The following is a 21,468-nucleotide window of genomic DNA, read 5'->3' on the forward strand; positions in this document are numbered from 1 at the left end:
TTGCATAGTGATTTCCACAATTTTACGAAGAATCTTGGGTTGGGCTGGCAATCATCTTCATTTTATTAGTAAGTAAACTGAAGCTTAGAAAGTTAAAAGGACATGGTGGAAGCTGAACCTCAAACCACATCCCGATTCCAAATCCATTGTTCTCTATACCACTCTCCAAACTAGGGGGACGCAGTTTATCTTGTATCCTTACCTCTCTCTGGACCCAAGAAGAACTGTTGCTTTCTCTATCTCTTCAGCTTTTTCCTTGTTAGGGACACAGTGGCTACTTCTAAGCTCTTCATATGAGGAACCGGAAACTGAAAGTGAAAAGAAATACAAATCATAAATTATCTCAACAGGTGCAAAAAAAAAAAAAAAAATGATTTGACAAGATCCAACAGCCATTCATAATAAAAACCCTCAGCAAATTAGGAAGAGAACTTCTTTAATCTGACAAAGGGCATGTATGAAAAACCTACAGCTAACATCATATTTAATAATGAAATATGCTTCCCCACTAAGGAACAATATAAAACTACTCACCACTTCTATACTAATGCACAGGGGCACTTGTACCCCAATGTTTATAGCAGCACTCTCAACAATAGCCAAATTATAGAAAGAGCCTAAATGTCCATCAACTGATGAATGGATAAAGAAATTGTGGTTTATATACACAATGGAGTACTACATGGCAATGAGAAAGAACGAAATATGGCCCTTTGTAGCAACGTGGATGGAACTGGAGAGTGTGATGCTAAGTGAAATAAATCATACAGAGAAAGACAGATACCATATGTTTTCACTCTTATGTGGATCCTGAGAAACTTAACAGAAACCCATGGGGGAGGGGAAGGAAAAAAAAAAAAAAGAGGTTAGAGTGGGAGAGAGCCAAAGCATAAGAGACTCTTAAAAACTGAGAACTGAGGGTTGAGGGGGGGTGGGAGGGAGGGGAGGGTGGGTGATAGTTATTGAGGAGGGCACCTTTTGGGATGAGCACTGGGTGTTGTATGGAAACCAATTTGACAACAAACTTCATATATTGAAAAAAAAAAAAAACTCACCACTTCTATCTGCCATTACGGTGGAGACTCTAGCCAAGGCAATTTGGCAAGAAAAAGAAACAAAAGGCGTCCGTATTGAGATTAAGTAAAACTGTCTTTATTCACAAACAACATGAATCTTGTATACAGAAAATTCTAAGGAATTCACTGAAAAATGAGAATAAACAAGTTCAGCAAGGTCACACAATACAAGAACAATATATACTCACAACAAAGAATCCAAAAAATGAAATTAACAAAGCAATCCAAATGTATAAAAGTGCAAGCATATTTTTGAAAGGCGCATCTTTAAAAACACAAAACACATAAAATTATCTTCCTGTCATTATCTAGAACATATGTACATGTAACTCTACTTTGAAACTGCCTGGCTACTTATCTATACAAAATAAAATAATTTTCACTTATTTTGGAAAAAAAAACCCATTCTCAATAGCATAAAAAAATACTTAGGAATAAATTTAACAAAAATAAAAGTGCAATACTTGTATGCTGAAAACTATAAAACACTGTTAAAATGGAAATTCTGAAATGGAAAGATATCCCGTGTTCATAGATTAGAAAACTTAATATAATTATGATGGCAGTACTCCCCAAACTGATCTACAGATTCAACACAATCCCTATCAAAATCCCAGCTAATTTTTTTTACAGAAATTGACCAGCTGACCTTAAAATTCTTTGGAAATGCAAAAGACCCAGAATAATCAAAACAACCTTGAAAAATAGGACAAAGCTGGAGGACTCACACTCCCCGATTTCAAAATGCACTACAAAGCTACAGTAATCAAGACAGTGTGGTACGGCGGGGCCTGGGTGGCTCAGTCAGTTAAGCATCTGACTTCTGATTTTGGCTCAGATCATGATCTCACCGTTGTGGGATCGAGACCCATGTTGGGCTCTGCACTGAGCATGGAGTCTGCTTGGAATTCTCTCTCCCTCTCTCTCTGCCCCTCCTCTGCTCGCACGCACCCTCTTCCTAAATAAACTGAAAAAAAAAAAAAAAAAACAAAAAAGTGTGGTACTGGCATAAGGACTGACATCAATGAAATAGAATTGAGAGTCCCAAAATAAACATCTGTGGCCAAATGACTTCTGATTCTTTTTTTTTTTTTTTTTTTGCCAGTTGACTTTTAAAACAACAGTCTTTTCAATAAATGGTACTAGAACAAATGGATATCCTTATGCAAAATGATTAATTTGGATGCTTACTTCACCCCATACATAAAATACTCAAATTGGGGGGCACCTGGGTAGCTCAGCTGGGTGAGTGTCCAACTCTTGGTTTTCAGCTCAGGTCATGATCTCCCGATTCCTGAGATCTTGCCCCACATCGAGCTCTGCGCTTCCAGTGCAGAGCCTGCTTGGGATTCTCCCCCTCTCTCTGACCCGCCCCCGCTTGCATGCTCTCTCTTCAAATAAATAAACTTAAAAAAAAACTTCAAAATGGATTACAGACCTAAATTTAAACTTAAAATTATAAGATCCTTAAAAAAACATAGGAATAATTCTTTGGGACCTTAGATTAAGCAACAGTTTCTTAGACACAGCACCAAAAGCACAAGAAATAAAGTAACTGATAAATTGGACTTCATCAAAATTAAAAACTTGCATTTTGAAAGTAAATGAGTTCACTCTGGTATTTCCGATTCAAATTTAACATTACAGAGTTTCTACTTAGCTTACTTTATAATTGTATGTCTTTTACACTCAAAATCTTGGTAATATTGTTACATGTTTTATCTTATTACAAACAGTGGTAAAACAACAATACCAATATTATTAATCACAAGATAACTGAGTGCAACTTAAATTCCTTTGCTGCTCTTCTTTTCCTAAGATATAGCTGACAATGTACAGTCAAAATACTAGGATTTAAAGATACTAAAAATAATTATTTGTGTGATTATGACAAGAACTTAATATAGTTAGGTTCATTTGTTTTCAATTTTTAAGATTGCCTTTTCTTTTTGATCTAATTTTCAGAACTATATAAAACACTTAGGGGCGCCTGGGTGGCGCAGTCGGTTAAGCGTCTGACTTCAGCCAGGTCACGATCTCGCGGTCCGTGAGTTTGAGCCCCGCGTTGGGCTCTGGGATGATGGCTCAGAGCCTGGAGCCTGTTTCTGATTCTGTGTCTCCCTCTCTCTCTCTGCCCCTCCCCCGTTCATGCTCTGTCTCTCTCTGTCCCAAAAATAAATAAACGTTGAAAAAAAAAATTAAAAAAAAAAAACAAACCAAAAAAAAAAAAACTTAAATGGTTCCAAACTATAAAAGAGGAACATTCAGGTAAGTTTTAACTTTAATTTCTGTCCCCCTTACCCAGTTCCTTCCTTCCCCCTAGTTAGTAACCATTTTTATTAGTTGGTTTATTCTTCCATTGGTTTTTGGAAACATAAGGAAATACACACACATATTCATATTTCACCCATTCCATCCATAACAGACAGCACACTGTCCACAAGTTGCTCTTTCACATAACATATCCTAGAGATCAAGATCACTCCATGGTAATGTTTTCACTCCTGTGTGGATCCTGAGAAACTTAACAGAAGACCATGGGGGAGGGGAAGGAAAAAAAAATGGTTAGAGAGGGAGGGAGCCAAAACATAAAAGACTCCTAAAAACTGAGAACGAACTGAGAGTTTATGGGGGGTGGGAGGGAGGGGAGGGTGGGTGATGGGTATTGAGGAGGACACCTGCTGGGATGAGCACTGGGTGTTGTATGGAAACCAATTTGACAATAAATTTCATATTAAAAAAATAAATAAATAAAATGAGTATTTTAGTCAAAAAAATAAAAATTAAAAAACTATTAAAAAAAAGATCACTCCATGGTAGTATTAGATTATCTTCCACAAACCTTTTTATGGTTACATAGTGGTAATTCATTGTGTCGCTATACCATAATTTATTCAAACAATCCCCATGGGATGGGCACTTGGATTGTTTTCAGTTTTGCTACCAAACACCATTGCAATAAATAGCCTTATACGGGCTTCATTTATATTTTGCCAGGGAGTTTTGGGGATAGAATTCTAGAAATGGGATTGCTTGTCAAAGGGTAAATCCTACAACATTTTGCTAGATATTGCTAATTTCTCCACTGAATTTGTACCATTTCTAACAATCTTTTAACTGTTTTCCCTTTCACTCTTGTCCACCTATAATTCATTCTCCCTCATATCTTATAAAATACAGATTAGGTAATATTCTCTCCTGCTTAAAACTTCAATGGCTTCCCACTGCATTTAGAATGAAATCCAGCCTCTTCACAAATAGCTACAAAAACTTAGATGATGTAGATCCTGCCTCTTTCTATCAAGATTAGGTTTGGCTATGAGCAAGAGACCCAAAATGTCTTTAAGCACCAGCTTGCACAAGATAAAAGTTTACCTCTCTGACACACAGGTCCATAGGAAGACTGCCCAAGGGTGGCACTGGAGTTCAGCCTCAAGAAGTCCTCAAGGCACAAACTCGTTTCAGGCCATGTTCCACCATTCCTATGACCTGACCTGCATCCCCGTGACCAAAAAGAGTGGCTAGAATTCCAGTCATTATATGTGTTCCAAGCAGCAAAGATGGCAGAATAAGAAAAAGCCAAGGGGTATATGTCTGCTGTTTTTTTAAGATTCCTGATCCTTCCATTTATATACCATGGGTCAGAACTTAGTCATAGGACTACACCTACCTATGAGAAAGGCCAGAAAAGACCATCTTTATTCTGGACAACCACACGCTCAGTCAAAAATTGGGAGACATACCCATGGAATAAGTCTCTGCTGCACAATCTCTTCAGTCTCATCTAATACTACTCCACCCTGACTTCCTTCAGCCACACAGACTTCCTTTATTCCTCAAATAAGCCAACCTCTTACCTATCTCAAGGCCTTTGCTCTCGCCATTTCACCTGCCTAGCAAACCCTTCCACAGATCTTCACACAGCTGGTTCCCTCAGCATTCAGGACCCAGCTCAAATGTCACCTACCCAGAGAGACCCCCTTTCCATATTGTACTGCCTTAAGTATTTATCTCCACAGAAATTATTTATTTTTTGCCTTCCTCCACTAGAATGTAATTTCCAAATGACAGGGATCTTTTTTGTCTTCACTGCTATACCCCTGTTTCCCAATACAATTCTAAGTACACAGCAGGAACTTAATATTAGTTAAATGAATGACTGTCTCACTCCAAAGCCCATGCTTTTTCCACTATCTCTGCTGTTCCTAGTATATGTGAAATAATATTCCATTCCAAAAGTTAACCTTTTAGAAAGACAGCCTATTAATTTCCTTTCAAACAACTTTTAAAAAAGAGTTTCTAAAGTAAAACAAAATGTTCCCATACTCCATAAATTAAAACAAGAGATTTAAACATAGCATCTTGGGCAAGTCTCCTAAGTTGTTCAATCTCATAGTTTTCATCTATAAAATGGAAGATTTGGTTAAAATACATTTACTTAACCTGCAGACATTTACCAAGCACTGTGCTAAAGCAAAATTAGGGACATGAAAGTTAAACAAGCTAACTGCTGCTCTCAAAAGAGGCTCACAGGTCCCTTTCAATTCTATAAGTATGGTTCTATATAATTGCTGGTTTGTAACCTTTGTGCTACAGAAAAAGCCTATGACTTCTCATTCCTGAGACATTAATTAAAGATCTGCCACCAAGACACTGATAAACACGCTGCTTCATTTTAAAAGTGAATATTTAATTCAACATTGCAATAAGAATTGACCAGCATTAAAAACAGAAGCATATTAGTGGCTTTAATAAATGTATATTAATTTTTAGTTTCCTTTGGAGAGGATTTTGATTGCCAGCTCTCTACAGTGAAATTATAGTAGGAAAATGTCTTTAGAAGACAGAAATTCTCTCTGAATCCAAGTCTAAAATGCTTAAAAGGGATTAAAGCTTTTTAAAGACCCAAATCAAAAACACTCAATATTAGAGATATCTCATTTGAATCCTAAAAATTTGATATAAGATGGCCCAAGAAAATAACAACTCAGCATTTTCTAAAGACTGGCCTCCCAGATCATCATGACTATTATATGAACACCTGGCTGTGATTCATTCGCTACCACCTTCTTTGTTCTAGATCCTTCTTGGCTTCTATCTGGGCAATTCCAAAGGCACTGAGAGGAAAACAGATGCAGATATAGATGCATGTTTCTCCTGCAGTTCCTCTCAGCATAGAAATTAGGCAAATAATCTGTGAGGAAAAAGTTATATAATCCATAATTTATAGTTCCCACAAGACCTCAATCAATTTGAAAAATTGCCAGTTCTGTCAAATATGCCAAGATTCCAATGAGGTATTTATGACACAGAATCTGAAAAAAACAAACAAAAAAAAATTAAAGTTAGAATTAATTATTATAACAAAGCAGTTTGATAAAAATTCCAGGCTTATTTTAAATTCTGTATCTGCAATCTTAAGATCAACCCATACCACTGTGGCTCTAAGTCAAATAGATTTTACTTAATGAAGACTACTAACTTTAATAAATATACAACTATTAGTCAATGGTGCTTAGAAATAACTAGACTAAGGTTCTTATTTATCCTGGCTTCCACAGTTAGGCTATCTGCCTAAGAAGTAAGGGGAGAGAAGGGAATCCATGAATCGCTTGGATCTACATTTCTAGAAAAAGGTTCCATAGCTTCCTTCTTCTCAAAGGGATATAGACTCCAAAAGTACCTTGTAGAGGGGCACCTGGATGGCTTAGTTGGTTAAGTCTCTGACTCTTATTTTTGGCTCAGGTCATGGCTTCACGGTTCATGGGTTTGAGCCCTGCATCGGCCTTCATGCTGACAATGAGAACCCCGCATGGGATTCTCTCTCTCTCTCTCAAAATAAATAAACATTTAAAAATGAAAAAACTTTTTTTTAAAAAGTATCTTGTAGAAACTAAGCAGGTGGCAGAAACCTGGCTGACACATCATTCTTGACAGCAGTACACTGTTGCAGTTAAAAGCAGAAACTTTGGGGAGCCCGGGTGGCCAGTCAGTTGAGTGTCCTCCGCCTGGTTTCAGCGCAGGTCATGATCCCAGGGTCTTGGGATAGAGCCCCGTCAGGCTCTGCACTGATAGCGTGGAGCCTGCTTAGGATTCTCTCTCTCCCTCTCTCTCGTCCCCCCAGCTCACTTTTTCTCTCAAAATAAACAAACGTTAGAGAAAAAAAAAAAAAAGCATAAGCTTTCGAGTCAGATGACTGGGTTCAAATGCAAAATCTACTTATTACCTGTGTGATATCAGGGAACCTACTTATTCCCTATGTTAGTTTTCTCTTTACAACCTATGGAAATAGGTTGTTGTGAAAAACTAAATGAGACAATATACATAAAATGCTTAAAAATGGCTGGCACAATCAGTGCTTAATAAATGTTAGTTATCATCATGGCATTATGCAAAGCTAGGAGCCAGTTACTGTCTTACATTATTAAGAGGGGCTCTTAGATTTACAATAGACCAGATAAAATAAATGTGCTTAAGAACCACCTTTATCTTCATAAGAACACATTTTACAAAACAGTTTTTAAATGTAGTTTACTAATGGAGTGTAAGCATATGAAAACAAAATTTTAAAATATATTAAGACCTCATGAACACTGAATTCTGAGGTGCTAAAATGGAATTTTTTCCCTTTATAATTTCAAAATAACATGATATAATCTTTCAAATGTTTTACTGCAAATCAGAGTAAGAAATAAATTTAACATCATGATCCAGTACAAGCAAATGTATACCCTTACCACATGTGATACTCATTTTTATATTTTCCATTATATTTCTTTCATTGTTTTTAATGTTTATTTACTTTTGAGAGAGAGAGCGAGAGAGAGCGAGAGAGAGTGAGCAAGCACAATCGAGGGAGGTATAGAGAGAGAGGGAAACACAGAATCAGAAGCAGGCTCCACGCTCAGAGCTGTCAGCACAGAGCCTGATGCAGGGCTTGAACTCATGAACTGCAAGATCATGATCTGAGCTGAAGTCAGATGCTTAACCAGCTGAGCCACCCAGGCACCCAGATTTCTTTTGTTTTTTAAAGCTGTTCTCTTCCCATCATTTTCCAACCTACTATTGCATTATGACTTTCAGTTCGAAAAACACTAATATAGTGCTTATAGAGCATGAACTTTTTGGAACCTAAGAGATAAGCACTCAAATATTGACTCCTCCTCTTACCAAACTATCTTGCAGGTATCACTAAAACCTATCTTGGCCTTGTTTCCTTGTTTTAAAAATAAAATGTGGATAAAAATACCTACTACAGGGTTGCTCTGAAGATTAAAATTAAGGTCTATTGGGGCACCTGGGTGGCTCAGTCAGTTAAGCTTCTGACTTTGGCTCAGGTCATGATCTCACAGTTCATGAGTTCAGGCCCCGCATTGGACTCTGTGCTGACAGCTCAGAGCCTAGAGCCTGCTTCAGATTCTGTGTTTCCCTCTCTCTCTGGCCCTTCCCAGCTCACTGGCCCTCCCAGCTCACGCTCAGTCTCTCTCTCATAAATAAATACATTAAAAAAGAATTAAAAAAGAAAAACATTTAAAATTAAGGTCTATTAAAATCCTAGCTCAGTGACAAGACCAATATTCAGAGTGTTTACTGTGGCCATAGTTTAATACATTTTAAATATATTGATATATTTTATTATATTTAGGTACCTACTCTCAGTTTATTTCTGAGATTTCCTCTAATAAATACTTTGCAGAGAGTAGGGGTGTCTGGGTGGCTCAGTTAAGCACCCAACTTCGGCTCAGGTCATGATCTCATGGTTCATGAGTTCAAGGCCTGTGTCAGGCTCTGTGCTGACAGCTTGGAGGCTGAAGCCTGCTTTAGATTCTGTGTCTCCCTTTTTCTCTGCCCCTCCCCTGCTCACACTCTGTCTCTCTTTCAAAAATAAGTAAAACATTAAAAAAAAAAAAAAAAAAAACTTCCTAGAGAATAAAACAATGTCAATTATTTCTTTGCCACTAGAGACAGAAAAGTCTAAAATATAAAGATGTCATCTTAGTTAGGTATTTCTGGCTATAATTTTCTGATCTAACACAAAAAATCCTCTGTTGCTCTGATAATTATTTCAAAGTTTGAGGAAACATAATTCTGAAAGTTTCAAAGTTACTATATTCATTTTATTACCAAAGCCTGTAGCACACAGTATATAGTATCCTTCCATTACAGAGCTGCATCTAAAGGCTGAAGACTTTCTAGCAAATCATTTATAAAGCATAAAATCTCTCTACTGTCTCGAATTAGCATTCAAACGTGTTTCTTCAATGTGGAAAATACAATCTCTATACATTTTGAAAACTATGCAGTAAGAAAAAATTACCTAGCTAGATATGTTCAAACTAACCTTTATTTTTCCATCAGTATGTGCTGAAGCTACAGATGTTGAAACACGGACCAATCTTGTGGCTGATAAATGAATTTTGAAATGCCTATGGAAGTGTGAATAAAGGCAGTCCATGAATAAGTCAACTTCCTCCTGAGTAACTTCCCCGGGTGTTTTGTGGACACTGTCCCACAAAGCTTTTGCATCCTCTGGATGTATGGCATAAGAAATGTCCAGACTTTGAGGGCTACACGGTACAGACCAAAGAAATTCAGTAGTAGCCATATATTGGTCCATTTTGCATGCAGTCCACATAGCAGCCATCCAGGAAAGATTAAATGCATTGATTGCTAAGGAACTGAAATGACAATCAAAAGTTTCCTGAAACCAGGTTCCAACTATGGCTGTATTCGTCTCTGCTCCATTTGCAAGAAATAAAGGTACACAGGTGAAATCTTCTGGAACAGTCTCCAGAAGACTGTCTCCAAATACACAGCAGAACCAACCAGTCCACAACACTTTTTGTCCTCTGTTCTCTGATGGTAATTGAGATTTTGACAGAATCTACAAAGAAAAAAACGGGGGGAGTTCATTAAATGCAAAAGTACCTTTACTCTTAAGTTACACCTTCTCAAAATTAGTACATTAAAAAATAAGAAGATATATTGTATTATTTGCCAAAAAAACATAATGGGAATAATCTCCCTAATCATTATTAGGGTTTATCAAGTTAACTGACTTTCCTCCTAATATTTTTTTTTTTTTTAGAGAGCCAGCGAGCATGTAAGCGGGAAGAGGGGCAAGGGGTGGGGTGGTGGGGTAGGGAGGAAGAGAGGGAAAGAGAGAGAGAGAGAGAGAGAGAGAGAGAGAGAGAGAGAGAGAGAGAGAATGAATCTTAAGCAGGCTCCATGCTCAGCATGGACCTCAATGTGGGGCTCAATACCACAAGCCTGGAATCATGACCTGAGCCTAAATCAAGAGTCAGACGCTCAACTCACTGAGCCACCCAGGCACTCCTACCTCTTAATATTCTTATTAGGACATGGTATATGGCAAGATCTTGGTGCAGCCAAAATGCAAAATAAGCAAATTAAGGAATGCCAATATGGTATAACCAAGTATGCTATCCTTGGCGGGGAGAGGGGGCCCTCAAAATTTCAACTTCAGAAGGGACTATAAAAAGTCACATATTCAATGTGTTTGAATTCTTCCATTGAGGAAGAATTCAGGATTTCCTAAGGCAGCTCTATCAACTTAAAATTGTTCTTTCATATGTTAGGCACACAGTATCTACCACAGGTCCTGCTTTCTTCTTTATGTGCATGTAGAACAAATCAAATCTAATCTCTCTTCCACAGAAAAAGCCCTTCAAATATCTGATAATCCCAATCATATGTAATGCCAGGTTCAACATCTCCAGTTTCTTTAACCATTCTTTCTATGATACACACATTATCCTGCTTACTCTGAAATTCTTCTGCATGAGAGTCATTCATAAATGAATTACTTCAAAAAGACCTAGATTATACTACTACTAATATAACCTTAGATTGCAGTTTTCTAATTTTTAGTTGACAGCTTTAAATTATCCTTATTCATCCTTGCTGTTAATAGGTAAATCTCCCATAATATATAGAGGAATATATGTATTCTTATTAAAATTTCACTCTCAATTTGACCCATTGTGCCAATCCATTCAGATTTTTTAGAATCTTGATTATATTTTCCAGCAGACTGACTAACCCTTCAAACTTCAAATTTATAAACTACATGACAAACATAACTTCCAGATATTCATAGAAGTTTTATTTTTAACCTTTATTTATTTTTTTGAGACAGAGAGAGACAGAGCATGAATGGGGGAGGGTCAGAGACAGAGGGAGACACAGAATCCGAAACAGGCTCTAGGCTCTGAGCTGTCGGCACAGAGCCCGACGCGGGGCTCGGACTCACAGACTGTGAGATCATGACCTGAGCCAAAGTCAGATGCTCAACCGACTGAGCCACCCAGGCACCCCAAGATATTCATAGAAGTTTTAAAGTTTGACCAGGATAAGGTGAAGAACACAGCCCAGTATCAGATCCTGTTAGAGATCATCATTTAAAAAGTTACTTTTAGCATATTTTGCCTTCTTGTTCAAGAGACTACAAGCGATTCTCAAAAACCTTAAAGCCCAGCCAGACATGTCTATCACACTTGTATAACCTAAAAGTCCAGGAACCCTGTGAAGAAATGAGGTTTAATTTGCGAACTATTAGGACACTCTGCTAAGAGTTCAAGAGGTCATTTCTATTCTGCACAGGAACAGTTGCTTACCTGTTGACATGCAAATCACATCACTTCTCTGGGAAATCAACTGCTTCATTTGACAAAGACTGCTGTCTACCCAGTACCTACTTTTCCTTCCACAATAAAACTGTGCTTTTAATGAGATGCTTTTAAGGAGGTAGCAAAGTACCCACTAAAAAAGAAAAATTTCCTAGTCTGTCTTCCAACAGGGATGCAAAAAGAAGTGGTTGGGTCTTAGCAGTCTCGTTAAAAACTTACTCAGGCAGGCATCCTATTTGCCCTTCCCATCTTCCCCCTACTTCCTCCTGCCTGGAACTTGCATCTAATATTTAGCGCTTCAAGAGCCATATTAGACTCCAATGTGACTTTAAGGATGGAAGCCATGCACCAAGGATGATACAGAAGATAGAAGGAGCCTAAGTTATTAACTCATGAAGCATACACCAGTCTTAAACAGCTTACTCCACTTTTTTTGTAAGACAAATAAACCTCGGGGCACCTGGGTGGCTCAGTCGGTTGAGCGTCCAACTTCGGCTCGGGTCATGTTCTCACCGCCCGTGAGTTCGAGCCCCATGTCGGGCTCTGTGCTGACAGCTCAGAGCCTGGAGTCTGCTTCGGATTCTGTGTCACCCTCTCTCACTGTGCCCCTCCCTCATTCATGCTCTGTCTCTCTCTCAAGAATAAATAAAACATTTAAAAAAAAAATTTTTTTTAATAAAAAGACAAATAAACCTCTATTAATTAACCTCAAGATAGGCATCTAATTCACTGTTATTTAGGCTTTCTGTTTTATGCAGCTAAACCTACCCCTAAGACTCCTGAAGATCCTTGCCAACACCAGATCTATACCAAGCGTCAGCAAATTTTTTCTGTAAGAATCAGACAGTAAATATTTTAGGCTTTGTAAGCAACCACTCAAATGTGCTGTCGTAGCACAAAAGCAGCCATACACAATAATGTAAACAAATGAAAGGAGTTCTGTTCCAATAAAACCTTATTTAGAAAAACATCAACAACAAAAAACAAAAACAAGCAGCAAATCAGATTTGATCTGCAGGCCACAGTTTTCTAACCCAATCTATACAGATAAACAAAATTAGATCTTTTCACGATTTCAGAATTTAATTTGTGGTGACTATGAGTTAACTCAGAATAAACAGAAGTAGCAGGCATGAATAATAAATCCAGTTTCTTAATAAATCAAGATAGTCATATTACTTTTAAGAGTAACTGAACATTTCACAATATATAATGATATGTTACTTTTATTTTTTATTTTTCATTTTTTTAAGAGTGTGCATATGTGTGTGCAAGTGAGGGGGGATGGGAGGAGAGGGAGAATTTCAAGCAGACTCCATGAGCCCAATGCAGGGTTCAATCCCACAACCTTGGGATCATGACCTGAGCCAAAATCAAGAGTCAGATGCTCAACTGACAGAGTCACCCAGGGGCCCCATGTTACATATTTGTTTTTTGCTAAAATTCCACTTCTAGGAATTTGGTCCTAGTAAAAACCATAGAATTACACAGATATAAAATGTAGAATTCTTAATGATATGAGTAATTACCTATGACATTATTTTTTTTTTAAAGCCATAATGCAAAAGTATGGGCAATATGATCCCAATTTTAATAGATCCAGATAGCCAGACAGATGTATCTATGTTCATGAGAGAGATCAATCTGTCGTTTCTTAAATAATCTTTGTCTAATTTTGGTATTAGGGTAACACTGGCCTGGCAGAATGAGTTAGAAAGTATTCCCTCTGGTTCTATACTCCAAAGAGACTATAGAATTAAAATAATTTCTTCCTTAATTAAACTTTTGGCAGCTTTTACCAGTGAACTTATCTGGGCCTGGCGCTTTCTATTTTGGAAAGTTATTAATTATTGGTTCAATTAAGAAATTGAATTGGTTCAAGAAACTGAATTGATTCAATTAATAAATTAAGAAATTGAACCAATAATTAATAACTTTCCAAATGAGAAGCTTACTCAGGTTGTCTATTGCCAAATAGATGTATGCCAAAATGTTAAACTGTGGTTTTTAATTTTCTTTGTATTTTTATGTATTTTCTAAGTTTTATAAAATAAATATTATATCATAATCATGATATTATATCATAATATCATAATCATATTTATTTTAGAAAAACCTTTTTTTTAATGTTTATTTATTTTTGAGATAGAGAGACAGAGTGTGAGTGAGCAAGGGGTAGAGACAGAGGGAGACACAGAATCCGAAGCAGGCTCAGGCTCTGAGCTGTCAGCACAGAGCCCAACGTGGGGCTCAAACTCACAAACCGGGAGATCATCACCTGAGCTGAAGTCAGACGCTTAACCGACTGAGCCACCCAGGTGCCCCCCACAAAAAAAACCTTTAAGTTGGCCATATCTAATTACTACAATTTGGTCAAACAAGACATAAAAAAGGTTATAAATCACACGCTCAAAATATTTTTAAACAGTAAGAAAATACCACAATTTCTAAACCAAGACAGTGCAGATTCTTTTCCTGAGAAGCAAATACTGTTTATACAACATACCTGGACAAGAAATGCTTCAGGGTCTCTTTGTGTTCCTTTCATTCCTAGGAGAGTGGAGAAAGTCACTTTGATGTTGAAGTCTTCTCCCACTTCAACAGCAAGCCCTTTTTGCTTTTCAGCAGCAATAAATGCACTCAGAAGTCTAGAATACTCTTTGAGATTGGTATAGGAGAATTTATATAGGGGAGTTAAACTATATAAAGTCCATTGTTTATGCAGAAGAAATGCAAACTTTTGAGGATCATTATCTTCCTAGAGAGAAAAAACAATCAAGATAACAGTAGTTTAAGAATTAGGAAACATTAGTAAATAAGAATTTAATCAAAGAATTTTAAATATTTACTACAAATCTGTGTACCTGATCTTTACATTCCAACCAAACTGGAGTCTGCAGGACTCTGAAGATCCCTGAACAGGGCTTTTCATTCACTGTACCTTCCCTCTGGAATGCTCTCCACACATGTGTTCACATGGCATGTTCCCTTCCTTCACTGTTTTGTCCAGATGTCACTCAAGAGGCCACCCTATGTAAAGTTGCACCTGCACCCACTCCAATTTTGTCACTCTGTATCTCCTTAACATGCTTTATTACTACCTGGTATTATATGTTTGTGTGATTTTTATTGTCTGTCTTCCCTGCTAGAGTATGAGTTTGAAGAGAACAAGAGATTTTTGTCGATTTATTCAGCGCTACATCTCTAGCACCTAGAACACTGCCATCCTAGAACAGTTGTTCAATATATATTTATTGGATGAACATTTAAAAACTTATAGATTTAAAAAATAGTAACTATTCCTGGGGCATCAAATTTGATTCATGTTAATTATGTAATTGTTTTAAATGTTTAGCAGTAAATCCATTCTATGACCCAATGTCAAATTCAGTCGATCAAATAAAAAACACTTAGTATTTCTGCCATGCTCTAAGAGAACCACAGGTACCATCAAAAACAAAAACACTTCTGCAGCACGTGAGTAGCTCATTCCATTAAGTAGCTGAGTCTTGATTTCAGTTCAGGTCATGATCTCGCAGTCTGTGAGTTCAAGTCCCACGTCTGGTTTGTACTGGCAGCACAGAACTTGCTTGGGATTCTCCTCTCCCTCTCTCTCTGCCCCTCCCCAGTGCACACGCTTGTGTGCGTTCCCTCTGTCTCAAAATAAATAAATAGGGGCATCTGAGTAGCTCAGTTGGTTAAGCGTCCAACTTTGGCTCAGGTCATGATCTCACAGGTGGTGAGTTTGAGCCCCGCATGGGGCTCTGTGCTGACAGCTCAGAGCCTGCTTTGGATTCTGTATCGCCTTCTCTCTCTGTTCCTCCCCTGCTCACTCTGTCTCTCTCTCAAAAAATGAAGATTAAAAAAATTTTTTAAATAAATAAACTTAAAAAAAAAAAAACAACAAGAACACATCCTTCACATTGGTTCTATGGCATTATTGAGGGCCTTCACATACACCCCCGTACAGGTCCCTACTTTTATCCTGAATTGTTCTATAGAATTCATACTTCCTGACATAGTTTTACAGCTCCAACTATCTTTTGGAACTTTCATTACAGTTGTCCATTTGACAAAAATATTTGTTTTGACTACAGTATTCATGGAAATTTGTATAAAACTTTTATAAGTTATAAACTTTTTTCTTATAACTGTCAAAAGGTACAGCAAAACTATTTGCATGATAGAAAATTTATATGACGGGGCGCCTGGGTGGCGCAGTCGGTTAAGCGTCCGACTTCAGCCAGGTCACGATCTCGCGGTCTGTGAGTTCGAGCCCCGCGTCAGGCTCTGGGCTGATGGCTCGGAGCCTGGAGCCTGTTTCCGATTCTGTGTCTCCCTCTCTCTCTGCCCCTCCCCCGTTCATGCTCTGTCTCTCTCTGTCCCAAAAATAAAAAAAAAATAAAAAGTTGGAAAATTTATATGATACAAAATTATTTGTATGATAAGGAAGCACTGAATTGGACATCCCAATCCTTTTGTCTTTTTAAATGTTTATTTATTTTTGAGAGAGAGAGAAAGAAAGCGTGAGCAGGGGAACAGCGGAGAGAGAAGGAGACAGAGAATCCCAAGCAAGATTCTGTTAATAGCGCAGAGCCCGAGGCAGGGCTCAAACTCATGAAGTGTGAGATCATGACCTGAGCCAAAATCAAGAGTTGGACACTTAACCAACTGAGCCACCCAGGTACCCCAAACTTTAATTTATATACAATTTCTGTTCTATGGTTAAGAACCATCACTTTCATCACCATCGCTAGTAATTTAAGAAACTTTTCAGAAAGAAGCAAAAATTTTCTCATATCCCAAAAGACATGAGGCACACAACACTGACAAGAAAAGATTACAGGGAAGGTGTGGGGGACTGATTCGCCAGACTCTGCTAAGTTCCTCAAAACCACATATCAAACCTGCACTAACTAGGGTTTTATTTCATGTTCCAGTGAAATCACAAATTACTAATATTATAAACCTTCAGAATTGTTTATGAGTCATCAGAGTTATGAGTTCTTATAACTCATAACTGATTATGGAATCAGGCAAAAATTATCAATGGATGTTAAGTGCAAGGGGAAATTTTGATAAGAACAGAATGTTTACATTATCCTAAAGTGTCTCCCCACAGACTGCTTATCAGATGCAGAGGGGAATAAAACAGTAACCACTGGGCAGCACCTTGACAGGATGATCACAACTGATCACCTATGTGCTACCAGATGTTATCCCCAAGGACAACAGCATCTACGCTGTATTCCAGTCAAGAATACAGAACTTCAATCTAGTCACGAGGAAATGTCAAATACAAAACGAAGAATATTCTATTTAAAAAGGATAAGGGAGGAAACTACATTCTTCAAAACGTTAACGTCATAAAAGACAAATACTGTGGAAATGCTGGAGATTAAAAGATATAACAGGGGAGCCTGGGTGGCTCAGTCGGTTAAGCATCCAACTACTGATTTTGGCTCAGGTCATGCATGATCTCACAGTGTGTGAGACCAAGCCCCATGTCAGGCTCTGTGCTGACAGCACAAAGCCCACTTGGGATTCTTTCTCCCTTCTCTCTGCTCCCCGCCCTCCACCGCCGTCCCACTTGTACCTGCGCTCTTATGTACACAAAATAAACTTTTTTAAAAAAGACTTAACAGATGTGGTATTGATGGTGTGAGTAACTACTTTCACTACTTCTCACTATCTCACAAATATTTTTCACTATTTCTCATTTATTATCTGAGAGATTTAAGGAGATACTAAAAATACCATTAAAAGGTAATAAAAAGCAAAATTTATTCACAAATGTTCTCAATTATTGAGTAACATGAAGGAACACAAAAAGCATACCTGTAATTGTGAACACTGAGGAATTTTCCTTCGAGGTGGAGTCGGGACAAATGAAGCCTGCTTCCTGACTGATTCTAATCGTTTCCGCAAAGGGGTGGCACCTATAAAATAACCTTTAAGCCTTGAGGATGCACCGTGCCTCGGAGTCGATTCTGGTGTATCATAAGGATCCATGGTCTACAGAAAAGAAATAAAACCAGAATTCTGAACACTAAAAAGTTAACTCATGCTCATAGTTTCACTGATTCTTCTTCTCACTATCAATGAATTATTTCTCTCCCTTCCCCTCCCCACCCTCAGTTTTGACTTTTTAACCAAGTCCTACATTTCCCATTTGCTATAGGCTATTTTTATGAATATCTTACAGATACTTCAAACAGAAGGTTCAAACTAAATTCAACTCCTTCACATCCTTCTCCAAAAGTTTGCTGGTCCATTTTCAAATTCCTGTCAATTTTCTATGTTAATTTAAATTCTTTTAAGATACTTTCATTCTTGAACTGATAGTCATTAAGCACATTCTCTTGAGTTTTTCCTTCAACAGTTTTGTCATCCATTCCCAAAGCTACCTCCAGGTTCTTACTACCACAACTAAGCATTTTCCATATGTACAGGTAATCCATTCTTCAGCAATGACACTTTCGTCACCTGTGCAAAAAACTTTACAGTGATGAGAAAATTCTACTCTTCTGGTGATTATTTAAGATCTTTCATAATTCAGCTTGCCCTTATCCTGCTTCTAGATAAACATATTCTTGTCTTGTTTTTGCCTATCAATCATATTCTCTATCTGAAGTGTCTTTTCATCATTTCACCTCCTTTAAGATCATGCTCAAATTTGATCTCTTTCCAAGTAGAATTTTGTTAATTTCCCCAAAATACCTATGTTATACACCTCTGTATCAATAGTTCATTCCTGGAAGCAACGTGTATAGGTGTATGGGTGTGTGTGTATAAAAGAAGATCTCAAGGTCAATACTGTTTAAAAGCCCAAAAACCGTCTGGATGAGCCTAACAAAATCTCGCAATAATGTTTCATAAAATCTTTGGAGATTAATAATACACCAGTTCACACAGCTCTCCTTGACCATCTAGTCTGTACTACTCATTTTGGTCCATATTCATATACTTCCTTGTAGTATTTTTTTTTTTTTGGTGTGCATTTTTTCTCTTTCCAACACAATTAAAATACCTTGACTGAAACAATGCTTTTTATATCGCTTATATAATTACCCTAATATAATGCTGAGTGTTAACTGTTAACGAGTATTGGTTTAATTGAACAGAAGAATTTCATAGAACTCTGAAATTATAACTTTCATTGAAAGGAATTATATATAAGGTTATAATAACTACTCCCAAGTACTAGCACAGTTAACCCTTTGAAGAAAGTTTTTCACAAATGAAAAGTTATACTATTTCTATATTTAAGATAAATTTCATTGTGTCCAAGTAGGACACCCTCTGTCTTGCACAAAATTTCATAAATTAAACATACAGTTCTCAATGTTCAGATAATGCCCAAGCAAGATCATATACCACATAACTTAAATAGCAACTACTTTAAAGCATTCTAGCTTTAAGCACATACTGAATTAGCTCTTTACAATTTGGGGCACCTGGGTGGCTCTGATGGTTGAGCATCCGCCTTCGGCTCAGGTCATGATCTCGCAGTTCATGAGTTCCAGCCCCATGTCAGGCTCTGTGCTGGCAGCTCACAGCCTGAAGCCTGCTTTGGATTCTGTGTCTCCCTCTCTCTCTGCCCCTCCCCCGCTCACATTCTGTTTTTCTCTCTCTCTCTCTCTCAAAAATAAATAAATAAAAATTTGAAATTTTTAAAATTTAATCAGTCCCATCTACACAGAACGTTTCTTTCAAATTTGTCATTTGGATTAACTGCTAACATTTATTGAGCATTCATTAGGTGCCAGGTACTTGTCCAAGCCCCTAACAAATATGCTCATTTAAATCCTCAAACAATCCCACGAAGTGGGTTATCATGTTTCCAGTTGATAGATGGGAAGACAAAGAAACAGTTAAAGAGTGCAAGAACCAGGACTTGAACTCAGACAGTATAAAGTCAGAGTGGGTACTCTTATCTCCTTGCACACTGCATTTGAGTAAAGATCAATTTCAAGGCAAAATAAGCCCTGCTGAATTTGACTCCTTAAAAGAAAAATGCTATGAATTAAAAAAAAAAAAAAAAATTAAAAATCCATCTAGGTGAGAAAAGACTATTAGCACTGAGATGGTTGGTTTTGAGAAAACATTTCCCTTAAGTATATAATACTGTAATAACGTGAAATAGCCCAACCACACATTTAAAGATCAGAAAATGACTTCTATCTATTTTACTCTCACTCCACACTCAATAATGTGCAATTTTACCCTGCTCAATAATGAAGAGGTTAAAACTATACCTTAACTCATTTCGGTGTCCTAATGTTAACCCCTTTCCCTAACCCATAACTAGGGACGCATAGACGCCCCTTTCATCTTGCCATTACAATGCTGGAGATCCCAACAATTCCCACACATCATTTAAATGAAGTCAAAACTCTGAGTCTCAAGGTCCTACCCTGGCTGATCTTATTATTTGCTACTATCCAGGTTCATCTACTGATTCAAGAGTTCTTACCCCAAGATCTGTGGACAAATGGTCTTTCCAAAATCCAACAACCCTCTCCGGTGGTATGCAAAATGTTGTGGGCGTGTGTATTTAGTGGCGGAGGGGGATGGAGAAAGGTCCAGCAGACAATTTTCAGATAGGTTAAGAACCACTGCCCTACGCCCTACTCTATACTGATCATCACCCTCCTACTCCTCCTGTCAAGTTTGCCTCTGCTCCCCGACTTTTTTATTCAGCCTATAGCCAATTAAGAGTGCTTCTCTCCTCCCGTCTGACAAATGCAATCCATCCTGTAGGGTTCACGTCCTCAGGAAAGGGCAGGGGTCCACAGAGCTAGCTCCCCAGCCAACTCTCCTTGCCCTTGCAGTTCATAACACATAGTTACAATTCAGTGGGGTTTCTTGCGGTAAATCATTCACGTTTCTACACTGCCACCAATACCTAAATCCCACCGCCAATGCTTGGCCGAGTGCCAAGCACACACAAGTGTTGTAAAGATAAGGAACGCACAAAAGGGCAAAATAGAACTTACTGCCCGTCCTGGACAAACACAAAGCGTCTTACCAATGAAATGCTGTGATGACGCTGTCACCCATTCCGGCTTCACGAATCATTCTTCAAATCTGGTTCCAAAAGTGTGGATCGAGACTAAAGTCCCCTGAAGTTAAAAAAAAAAAAAAAAAAAAAAAAAAAAAAAAAAAAAAAACAACCGCCAAAATGGCAGCTCAGAGACAGTTGCAGGGAACCCCTGACCCTTCCAAATTCCCTCTCGCTCCACAGAAAGCGGGTTCACTAGGAACACAAACGCCCCTGTAAGAAGACCTCCGCTGCCTCAGACGTCCTTCGATTCACCCCGGGAGGGACATTTCCGCTGACCCGGCCACCCACTCTGCGACCCTCGCTCCTGTGAAGTCGGCTTCTGCCTCAGGAGGGGAAGGGCAAGGGACACTAGGTCCCAACTCACCTCTCTCCACCTGAGCCCTTCAGGAGCCCAGCTAGCTTTGAAACCCCGCCTTTGAGAAGCGGCAACCAAGCCTTCAGCCGCCTTCTCGGTTTAAAATCATTTCCCGACTCGCTCTGCGGTCCGACGCCGGAAGCCTCCCTGGTGTCGATTACCTGTTAGTGAAGCAACTACGGTCGTCATTTTAACTGAGGTCGAGCGACTAACCCTTATCCGTCAACTTGGCTAATCGCGCGAAGTTAAGTCTTCAGCGTTTTTCTATCTACGCGAAGCTTTCCTTTAAATTTCCGCCCATAGTAAACATGGCGGCGACAA

The 21,468-nt window shown here is 38.2% G+C and overlaps 1 protein-coding gene across 1 annotated transcript; it reads right to left on the reverse strand.

Moving 5' to 3' along the window:
* Positions 1 to 1,130: 1,130 nt before the first annotated feature.
* CENPL (centromere protein L) lies at positions 1,131 to 21,306 on the reverse strand. Its single transcript, XM_023248046.2, has 7 exons — positions 21,157 to 21,306; positions 20,757 to 20,850; positions 17,564 to 17,740; positions 14,232 to 14,483; positions 9,418 to 9,960; positions 6,319 to 6,391; positions 1,131 to 1,202 (listed from the first exon to the last, which is right to left on the reverse strand). Exons 3-6 carry the CDS (start codon positions 17,735 to 17,737, stop codon positions 6,320 to 6,322), a joined length of 1,041 nt encoding a protein of 346 aa, XP_023103814.1. The 5' UTR covers positions 17,738 to 17,740; positions 20,757 to 20,850; positions 21,157 to 21,306; the 3' UTR covers positions 1,131 to 1,202; position 6,319.
* Positions 21,307 to 21,468: the final 162 nt, after the last annotated feature.

The sequence above is a fragment of the Felis catus genome, chromosome F1 (assembly GCF_018350175.1).
Source record: "Felis catus isolate Fca126 chromosome F1, F.catus_Fca126_mat1.0, whole genome shotgun sequence".
Taxonomy (NCBI): Eukaryota; Metazoa; Chordata; class Mammalia; order Carnivora; family Felidae; genus Felis; species Felis catus.

Bases quoted from the DNA above. Each gene is read 5' to 3' on its own strand.
- CENPL (XM_023248046.2), bottom strand. From the start codon at position 17,737: ATGGATCCTTATGATACACCAGAATCGACTCCGAGGCACGGTGCATCC. The intron at 14,484-17,563 runs GTATGCTTTTTG...TTTTCTCTCTAG, and splicing joins CTCAGTGTTCACAATTACAG to GAAGATAATGATCCTCAAAA. The intron at 6,392-9,417 runs GTTAGTTTGAAC...TGTTTTTTTCAG, and splicing joins ATACTGATGGAAAAATAAAG to ATTCTGTGTCATAAATACCT.